The sequence below is a fragment of the Piliocolobus tephrosceles genome, chromosome 12, assembly GCF_002776525.5.
Source record: "Piliocolobus tephrosceles isolate RC106 chromosome 12, ASM277652v3, whole genome shotgun sequence".
NCBI lineage: Eukaryota > Metazoa > Chordata > Mammalia > Primates > Cercopithecidae > Piliocolobus > Piliocolobus tephrosceles.
Genome location: NC_045445.1, coordinates 97537295 through 97547855, shown reverse-complemented (window position 1 = coordinate 97547855; position 10561 = coordinate 97537295). Strand labels below are relative to the sequence as shown.

The following is a 10561-nucleotide window of genomic DNA, read 5'->3' as shown; positions in this document are numbered from 1 at the left end:
ATTACATTTTACTATTATCTGTGTTCTTGAAGGGATTTGTGTTTTTCATCTGTACCGTGGAAGTGTTGTGGAATACTGTGCCCCTGCTCATCTCATCTCAGTGTGTATTCAGTGTGTGTATTCAGTGTATTCAGTGATTTCACGTGGATAGCTTGAAGTAAACCTGGTGGTGGGGGAATTTACAGCACCCAGAAATCAGGCCTTCATTTGTTGTTATGTTGATTGACTAGAATTTATGAAATGATGTAGAAAATGTTAATAATGCTGATTAAACTTTAATGTGTTTTGTGTCTGTGGCTACTACATTGTGAAAAGAATAGCATACAAAATTGAGGAACTATTATTTTGGTATTTAAAGACCATTGTTCAGTTTGCCCAAGAAATCACTAGAGTCGTTGATGAATAAGTGAAGTTCTTGATGAATAAATGAAGTTCTGATATGGTTCTCTGTTGTATGAGTCTTATTTGTTAACATAAACAAGTTAAAACCCCAAATTCATGTTAGAACCACACTTGAAGAGATGCTTGCTAGGTATTTACCAGTATATATCTGGCCAATACCTTCAACTCCTGCCGCATCCATGCATACCAAATGACCTGGCCTCCCAGCACTGACTATTGGTTCCAGAGCAGTGGACATTGCAAGTGACATCGGAAGGGATGGTTAGAGAAAATGGGACATGAGGCCTTGAAGGGAATGGGAAAAGGCAAATTGAGGAGGGGATGAAGGGGCGGAGGAGCTAGCCCATTTCTATGAGTACATATGTGTGAGACTATATAGCTAAAGTTTACTTAGAACGTGTTTCTTTACAAACTTCAATGCATATTCCGTGCATATTCAAGGATATACATTTGTACATGCATGTACATAAACAGGCATTCAAGCACATAACTACAATAGAGTTATTTTTATTTATTCATTTTCAAACACACTAATGCATGGACATATTAATGTGTATGTGCAATGAATGTTTCAAAACTTTCAAAATCACTGGCTAATTGTTTTCCCCACTTCTTTTTACTCAAACTTTAAATACATTTTTTCAGAATTTCCTACCATTGGCAGGAAATAGCTATATTTTAAGTTATGTGCTTTCTAAATAATTCTGGATATTATAAAACCCCAATAGAAGTTCTACTTCAGTGACTGGTGAACAGTGAGTATTCCTAGCTTATGCATACACAGATATGTATTGGATAATGATATGTCAAATGATGTACGGGGCACTTGGGATTCAGAAAGAATTGGGTAGTGTCCTTGCCTTCAAATATCTCACAGAAAACAGAAATTAAACAAATACAATTTATGATCTGATATTGGGGCCAGGATAGAAGCCTGATCCTCATGTATGTCACACTCTCTCCAGTTTCTAAGACCTCATATATATTATTCCACTCTCTGGAAAACTCTAGTTCTGCTTTTCACTTAACTCCTATTTATTTGCTATATCTCAGATAGCGTGTCTCTTCTTTTGAAAGGCTATACTTTGCTTCCATCTGAATATATACCGTCAGGACATCTTGAATTCTCCTACTGCTATGAGCACCTATCACTGTTTGTTGTCGTTTCTTGATTTGTTATCTTCCTCAACACACCATGAGCTCCACAAGGACTGAGATCAAGGATGCTTTACTCATTTCTATATCCAGAAGCCTACTTCAGTACCTGGCATACTAGTGTGAGGAAAGACACTATGACAGCTAGAGGGCTCAGTTCATAGGATGGGGATAAAAAACAGTCAGAAAAAATGAATCCATGCCAATTTCTTATTCAAATATCACAGTCAAAGCTGCGTGATCGGACATGACTAGACACTGGAAATTCACTGATGTAGGTTCTATTCTTAATATTCTAAATAGTAGAGGGTTTTATTTAGCACAGGAAAAGAAAACTGGAAATAAAATTTGGGAGCAATGATTTTATGAGATGTCCCATTTCATAAAGAGGACACAGAAAAAAACAGTGTCTCTTTCTCTTCTTGATTCTATTCTTCCTGGTTGTAATTCCTAGAATGCTTATTGTAGAGGAAAGCATCCTAACTACTGGGCTTCTTTCCCAGAGACTCTGAGGAAGCAAGCGTCATCCCACTGCCTTTGAATTTCTCAAGTGTTAAAGTAAAATCATCCAACAATGTGCCATCACTTATAACGTCCACTGGAGGGCGATATACTACTGCCGGTACCACCCTCTATAGAATAGCCTGCGAGGACTAACTTCAGTTACCTAACACTGTAATTGTAAGTCCTCATAGTACAGAACACCCAATAAATAAAAGAAGCCTTTTCGGTAGATGTGAAGATACAGATGAGAAGATGGAAATGGCACCAACCCTGCGCCCACCTCCCATTTCCTTACCTATGACCCCAGGGTAGACCAGGTTCCCGGGGGTCCTATAATGATTCGCCTCCATGCTGACTTGTGACTAACACAGTACACAGAGCTAATGGTTTCACCTAGAACATGGCCGGTCTCTTTAGGTTCCTGTGTATCTCATCCTGGAGAGAGGAGAAAATTAGGAGATGAGTGTTATTATCATAACAATTTTAGAGATGAGGACACTAAAACTGAGGTCCAAATAAGTTTATTAACTGGCCCAAGAACAAACTTATTAACTGGCCTCTTTTCTGTGCTCCCACAGCACCCCACTTTTTCCTAGTCACACTGTGTTTGGAGGCTTTCTTATTCACTAAACGGAAGTGATAAGGGCCTAGAGACTGTGTTTTTTGTTCACTGTTCTATCTTAACATGGAAAACGGTGCTGGGCAGCCAGGAGGCATGAAGTGGAGGAAGGCAAGGCAGAGAATAGAGTATGAGGTGGGAGAGGATGATGTTTCACCTACGGCGATTCCCCTGTCACGGCTTGGATGAATGTGGATGGGGAAGAAACAGTGGATGTTGTCTGATAAATCCGTTAAGAGGAGAAAGATCGTGCTGCACCCTACGGACTCACTTCCTATTACTCCTACCTTGTCACTGGATTGATGTAACTCTCACTTTAAGTGCCCCCAAAAAATAGTACCTGAGAGGATATCCATAATAGTGTCTAAATCCTAGGATTGAGTGCATTCATGACCCTTGGTTCTATTTATCAGTGTCCTCACCTAAGAGCAACCATCATAGCAAATTCTTGAGTGCCTGCTGGGCATCAGCCACTGTGCCAGCAGATTATACACACGTCCTCATTTCATCCTCACAATGAAGATGAGGGTGGGCTTTTACAGATTTCTTTCTTTTTTTTTTTTTTTTTGAGACAGAGTCTTGCTCTATCACCCAGGCTGGAGTGCAATGGCGTGATCTCGGCTCACTGCAACCTCCACCTCCTGGGTTCAAGCAATTCTCCTGCCTCAGCCTCCTGAGTAGCTGGGATTACAGGCGCCCGCCACCACACCTGGCTAATTTTTTGTATTTTGACAGATTTTACAAAGCTGGACAGTAGTGTATAGAAGAGTTGGGTTTTCAGCCCAGGCTCAAATGCCAAGCCCTTGCTCTTTCCTTGAATTAAGAGATGCCTGAAGCCACTGTCAGCATCCACAATCACTAATGGCTCACAAACACTCATTTACAATTTTGAAGCGTAAGATATACTTTTGTACAATAGAAAAAAAGACAGCTAACACATAAAGTAACACTAACTTTAAAGTCCCCTTTGGAAATACAGGGGAAAACACTGACTTCCTGCAACCTCTGGTAAAATCCCCCAAAGACTCCCTTAAACACCTCTTCCTTTCCCCTATATTCCTTGCTGGATCTAAGCTGCTCGTTGCTTCTCTTTCTCTCCAGTTCTTCCTCAGTCATCCCCTTCCCCAACAGCTTGTTCTTCCTCAGGTTTTAGCGCCGCTCCCATTCCTTCTCACCAGCACAGCAGTCCTCTGCTTGGATTCTCACACACAGAAACCAGCCTAGCATGCTTAAACTATATGCCAAGTTAAAAAGGGGGTCTGGCACTCTTGAACATGAGTCTTCAACCAAACTGATGAATGATTTGCACATGGCTTAGAGAAGCAAAAATAATCAAAACACACTTTAAAAGTCACTCTCAGAAAAAGAAATTATGCATACACATTTCTTTGGACAGAAACACCAACATGGTAGAAGCATGACATCTTGAGTCATTTTTCCCCCATCGCTCTGGATCCGTTCTATGCAATGGAGTGTAATACAGGTGTAACTCAGTGCAATTTGGTATTTTCTGACCACCAATATGACTGAACCACCTAAGGCATATATGCATGTTCATGCTCTCCCTTCCTCTCTCCTTCCCTACCTCAACTCAATCCCTAGGTGAAGAAGGACCCGGGCAAGCTATTCCAAAGAACAAAGGAGGAATCTTGGGGAGTAGAGCAACATGTTAGAGAAACCAGGTCACAAAATCCTTCCCTTAAGGTAGGGGTAAGGGAAGATGGAAAAGAAAAGGTATGAATTGAAAGGTGTTAGCATCTCTGTGTGATGGCACAGCCATGTCATTTCTCATATACATGGAAACACATACTTAATTGATCTCTTTTCACATTGTTGAAAAGGTAAGTCAAGTTAAACAATTCAACATCCAATTAAACATGCACAGAGGAGAGACAGACAGCAAATAAAAGACATATGGAAAGAGTATCCAGGCACTTTTACCCAAGTCGTAGAACAATGCAGACATTTATTGGAAGTTTGCACCTTTGAAATATCATTATTGCACTGAAAGTTGGAAAAAAGCTAAACATTCATCAGAGGAGGTTGATTACATAGATTATGAAAGATCCATATTTTTTAATTCTATGAAGCCATAAAATGATAATATTGATATGTATCATTGAACCCACCACTGATTGTTTGATAAAAATTTCAGATATCAAGAACTACATATAAATTAGAGCTGGTTTTGTAATATACAGCATAGAAATACATACTTTTCTATTATTAAATATTTACTGATTTCTGAATACTTACACATGTATAAGTTAGGTATTTAGAAAGATTAAAGAGGGCATACAGCACACAGACGTTTCTCATTCCTGTCTCCCATCTCCTTTCCCAGAGACAGTTTCTAAAACAAAACGGAGGAAAACACTAACATCATTCGTCTAATAAGAGCAATGAAGTATGTAATACTAATGAATCTTAAAACATATCATATAAAAAACACTAAATAAATGGACTGTCTAAGTAGTGCAAACGTTAATGCCTCTAAAACGCACACGTCGCACACACACGATAATGAATGGAAGACATCCTAGCACGTTTACAAACTGTATGTTGCCGTCCTACACACCAGACGCAAAGCACTGAAAACATCAAGCCTGTTCACAATAGCATCAGGAACGTATAGTACACAGGAATCATCTGCAGGTGATTTGTGACAACTGTAGGTAGAACAGTAAAAACGAGAGATAAAATGGGTGGTTTGAAAAAGCAGAGACACTATTCTTGCTTATGGGATTCCAAGACTATCGTCGTACACAGACAAAGGTGTGTTCAAGATTTGGATCGTAAGCGAGTTCACTGAAAATAGTGGAGAGGACTGGCAAACACTGGAAGGGAATCCACGGTTTGACCAGGCCAGAAACACCTCTTTCACAGCATGTGATCTGCGCAGGTACTCGGACGCTCCCCGCAGGGCCGCCCGGGGGGGGTTTCGGGCGGGCTTGCGGCCCCAATCACTGCTCCTGTTCGCGGGGATAGGCAGGGGCTGACTGGGAGGACGTCTTGTGAGTGGCCTTGGGCTCCTCGGCGGCCTCCTCTCCCGGGTCGCCACCGCCGACCTCCTCGATGACCACGCTGCGCACGGTGCCCTCGTCCAGGCAGTGCGGGGCGACGCCGTACACGCGGGGATCGGAGACAGCTGCGTGGAAACTCTGCACTCCGCACCTGCTGCAGAAGCTGTGCAGCGCCGGGTGCGTGTCGGACCGATAGGTGACGATGCTGTCCGCGCCCTGGAGCAGCGTGAAGCGCGAGGCCGGGACGAGGAAGTGGCGGTGCTGCTTCTTCCTGCACAGCCTGCAGCTGCAATCCACCACGCGCAGATCTGCCGGGGCCCAGACCGCAAAGCGGACCGCGCCGCAGTGGCAGCCCCCGGTGTGATGCACGAGGCCCAGGTACTCGAAGGTGTCCAGCAGGACCTTGGCGGCGCCCTCGCAGCTGAGGCCCCGCAGCTTCCTGAACGTCTCCCAGCGCTCCCGCTGTGCGCCCAGGTCCAGCTCCTCAGGGGACTCGGCGGGCGCCGGCGGGTCCGGGAGTGGCGCGGAGGGCAGCGGGTTTCTGGGGCCCGCCTCCCGGACCCGCCGCCACCGGCGCTTCCGCCGCAACCTTCCCAGCCACCTCTTGGCCGCCGCGTGGCTCCCGACCCCGACTTGGACCCGGGGGCACTGCGCGCGGCTGGCGCCCATGACAGCGATGGCCGCGCAGGCGGCGGGAGGATCCCCGGGCCGCTTTCGCCTCCGCCGCCGAGCAGTGGCGCGGTTCCTCACTCTGCCCATGGCGCCCGCAGACTCCCGAGCGCGTGCCCAGCCCGCTACCCCCATTTCCCCGTCAGTCGCTGAGCAGCCTCCTTGTCTGCGCCAGCAGGATTGGCCACTTGTTGAATGTGATGTAAAGAGACCCTTCCCTTGACCCTATCACAACAGCCTTTGCTGTCTTGAAATTCTGACTGAGCCTATCAGTTGCCCCTTCTCCTAAATGTTAATTTCTATTGTTGATTAAAATCATCAGCCTAACCTTAACATATTGAACCACTAAAAATACCGTAGACCTTGTAGTTAGCATGCAGCAGCAGGTAGGTCAGCTTAAGAAAAAAGAATTATTCACCTACTATAGAAGAAGCAGAGTCATACATAAAACCTTGGGGGGTGAAAATGTATGGTGTGTAACTAGTTGTACGAAAGTTAAGTGTAGTAAAGATGACGACCCACAATAGTATGTTACGTCAGTGGACCCAACCAGAGAAAATACAGGGGAAAGAAATTCACTTATTTAAATCCATCTTCTAAGGACAAGAAGTAAAAGAAGAAATAGTACATTTATTTTTGCATCTGTTCCAAGAGCAAATTAACAGCTCTGGCAGGCATGAATACGAAGTGGAGACTTTGTTCTTTGGAGATTGATTTGGTTGATCGTTGGGCGTGGTCAGAGGAGAGACCCCACAAAATGAGCACAGATCTTCTTTTCTGGGGTGCAATAAGTGCCTGGGAAAACAGTGAGCAGTCTTAGGAAAGCTGCTTCTTGTGAGTTAAGTAGTAACATCCACACACATGGGTTTTAAGCAGAGATGCATCCATCTACCCACGACCTAGATTCAATGATTCTTAATATTTTGTCGTATGTATCTATATGCGACAACTGTAGGCAGAACAGTAATTCGATAGGAATTACACGTATCTATATGCATGCATTTGTGCATACATTTTTCAAAAACATTTAAAGTAAGATACATACATTAATGCCATATTGCCTCAATATTTCAGCACTCACATCCTAAGAATAAAGACATAATTTCTTTTTTGAAGCTCAAGATTATGTATTTACTTATTTTTATAAGTTCGGTGGTACATGGGCAGGTTTGTTACATGGGTATGTTGTGTAATGCTGAGGTTTGGGGTTCTAGTGTACCCATCTCCCAAATGGTGAACACGGTAGTCAACTGATACTTTTTCAACTCTCATTTCCCTCCCACCCTCCCTGCTTTTGCAGTCTCCATGTCTATTATTTCCCTCTGTGTGTGCATGTGTACCCATTGTTTAACTCCCACTTATGAATGAGAATTTGATTTTCTGTTTTTGGGTTATTTTATTTAGGATAATAGCCTCAAGTTCCATCTATGTTACTGCAAAATACATGATGTCATTCCTTTTAATGGCTGTGTAGTATTCCATGGTGTACATATAACATATTTTTCTTTGTTCAATCATCTGTTAATGGACACAAAGTCTATGACTTCACTATTGTGAATAGTGCTGCAATAAACATACCAGTGCAGGTGTCTTTTTGATTAACGATTTCTTTTCCTTTGAGTAGATACTCAGTAGTGGGATTACTGGGTCAAATGGTAGTTCTATTTTTAACCCTTTAAGAATCTCCATACTGCTTTCCATAGGAGTTGTACTAATTCCCACCAACACGATATAAACGTTTTCTTTTCTCTGCATCCTTGCCAACATCTGTTCTTTTTTGGCTTTTTAATAATAGCCATTCTGACTGCTGTGAGATGGTATCTTCCTCCTTGTGATTTTAATTTACATTTCTCTGATGATTAGCAATGCTGAGCATTTTTTCAAGTGTTTGTTGAACATTCATATGTCTTCTTTTGAGAAATGTCTGTTCATGTCCTTTGCCCACTTTTTAATGGGGTTATGTGTTTTTGTTGTTGTTGTTGTTGATTTGTTTCATTCCTTATAGATTCTGGATAGTAGTCTTTTGTCAGATGCATTGTTTGTGAATATTTTCTCCCATTCTGTAGGTTGTCTGTTTACTCTGTTGATTGCTTCTTTTGCTGTGAGAAGCTGTGTAGTTTAATTAAGTCCCATTTGTCATTTGTCTATTTTTCTTTTTTCTGCATCGCTTTTCAGGTCTCAGTCATAAATTCCTTCCCTAGGCCAATCTCCAGAAGAGTTTTTTCCTAGTCTTCCTTCTATGATTTTTATAGTTTCAGGTATTACATTTAGGTCTTTAATCCATTTTGAGTTAATTTTTGTGTATGATGAGAGATACGGGTCCATATTCTTCTGCATATGGTGCTAATTTTCCCAGCATCATTTATTGAATAGGGTGTCCTTTCCCTGTTGTTTATTTTTATCATCTTTGTTGGAGATCAGTTGGTTATAGCTATGTAGCTTTACTTCTGAGTTATCTGTTCTTTTCCATTGATGTGTCTCTTTTTGTACCAGTATCACACTGTTTTAGTTACTACAGCCTTGTAGTTATAGTTTGAAGTTGGGTAATGTGATGCCTTTGGCTTTCGTCTCGTTTTGCTTGTGATTGCTTTGACTATTCCCTCTTTTTCTGGTTCCATATGAATTTTAGAATTTTTTTCTAATTCTGTGAAAAATTATATTGGTAATTCAATAGGAATTACATCGAATCTGTAGATTACTTTGGGCAGTATGGTCATTTTCATGATATTAATTCTTCTTCTTCTTCTTTTTTTTTTTTTTTTTTTTTGAGAGAGTTTTGCTCTTGTTGCCCAGGCTAGAGTGCAGTGGCATAATCTTGACTCACTGCAACCTCTGCCTCCCAAGTTCAAGCGATTCTCCTGCCTCAGCCACCCGAGTAGCTGGGATTACAGGCATGCACCACCATGCCCAGCTAATTTTGTACTTTTTGTAGAGACGGGGTTTCTGCATGTTGGTCAGGCTGGTCTCGAACTCCCACCGTTAGGTGATCAGTCCACCTCAGCCTCCCAAAGTGTTGGGATTACAGGCGCGAACCACCGCTCCTGGCCGATATTACTTCTTCTAATCCGTGAGCATGGGATGTTTTTTCATTTGCTTGTGTCATCTACAATTTCTTTCAGCAGTATTTTGTAGTTCTCCTTGTTGAGCTCTTTTATTTTCTTGCTTAAATGTATTTCTAGGTGTTTTATTTGTGTGTGAATATTGTAAATGGAATTGAGTTATTGATTTTATTTTTAGCTTGAACACTGTTGATGTTTAGAAGTGCAACTGATTTTTGTATGTTAATTTTGTAACCTGAAACTTTACTGAAGTCCTTTATCAAGCCTAGGAGTCTTTTGGAAGAATCTTCAGGGTTTTCTAGGTACAAGATCAAGACATAATTTGTTATATAGCCACAATACCATTTTCACATCTGCAAATCATTAATGATTTCCTAATATCATCTAACTCCCAGTAGATGTTTAAATTTCCCCAATTGTTTCCTGAATGTGTTTTATAAAAAGATTCTTCCCCAAACACAGAGTCTAATTAGTATTTACACATCAGATTCAGTTGATATGTCTTTTTAGTCTCTTCAGTCTACAATAATCTCAGCAACATTTATTTTAATAGGCCAGGCCAGTTATCTGCTGATTTTGTCTGGTTGTTTCCCGTGCCATTAGATTGCTCTACTATCTATTTCCTGTATAACTAAAAGTCACATCTAAAGGCTTAATTAAATTCAAGTTATACATTTTGGCAAGTATGTCTCATAGGTGGTGTTGCATACTTCATGTTTCATCACATGAGAGGTTTGTGATATCAAATTATTTTTATTTATTTCTATTTATTCCAGTAGTAATAAAACTAAATATTATCTCTTCACTAAAGTGGTATATTTTTCTATTATGAAAGCATGGTCTTTCCTTTGCAATAAGCAAGTAATCTTGTTGCAGGACAGGCAAACCTCAAATCGAGACTTAACCAAAAAGGGTTCTTGGCTTTACCCAGGAAGGATTTCAAAGGTTAGCTGGTAGTGTTAGCTAGCAATCTTCTATTGAAAATACTGCTCCTCTTAGAGCATAGCTAACTCGTAGGCAGTGCACCCAGAGTCAGCAAAGTATGATGCTCTTGGCAACTTTATTTATACTTACATGAACCCACTTTCAATTACCTGCAAATTAAGGGGCAGGTCAATGCAATTGAGGGG

General features: G+C 41.6%; 1 protein-coding gene across 1 annotated transcript; it reads right to left on the bottom strand.

Annotated features, from left to right (window-relative positions):
• Positions 1 to 4622: 4622 nt before the first annotated feature.
• Positions 4623 to 6507, bottom strand: CENPVL3 (centromere protein V like 3). The gene has a single exon (XM_026449788.1). The coding sequence runs from the start codon at positions 6505 to 6507 to the stop codon at positions 5644 to 5646; it is 864 nt and encodes a 287-aa protein (XP_026305573.1). The 3' UTR covers positions 4623 to 5643.
• Between the last annotated feature and the right edge of the window lie 4054 nt (positions 6508 to 10561).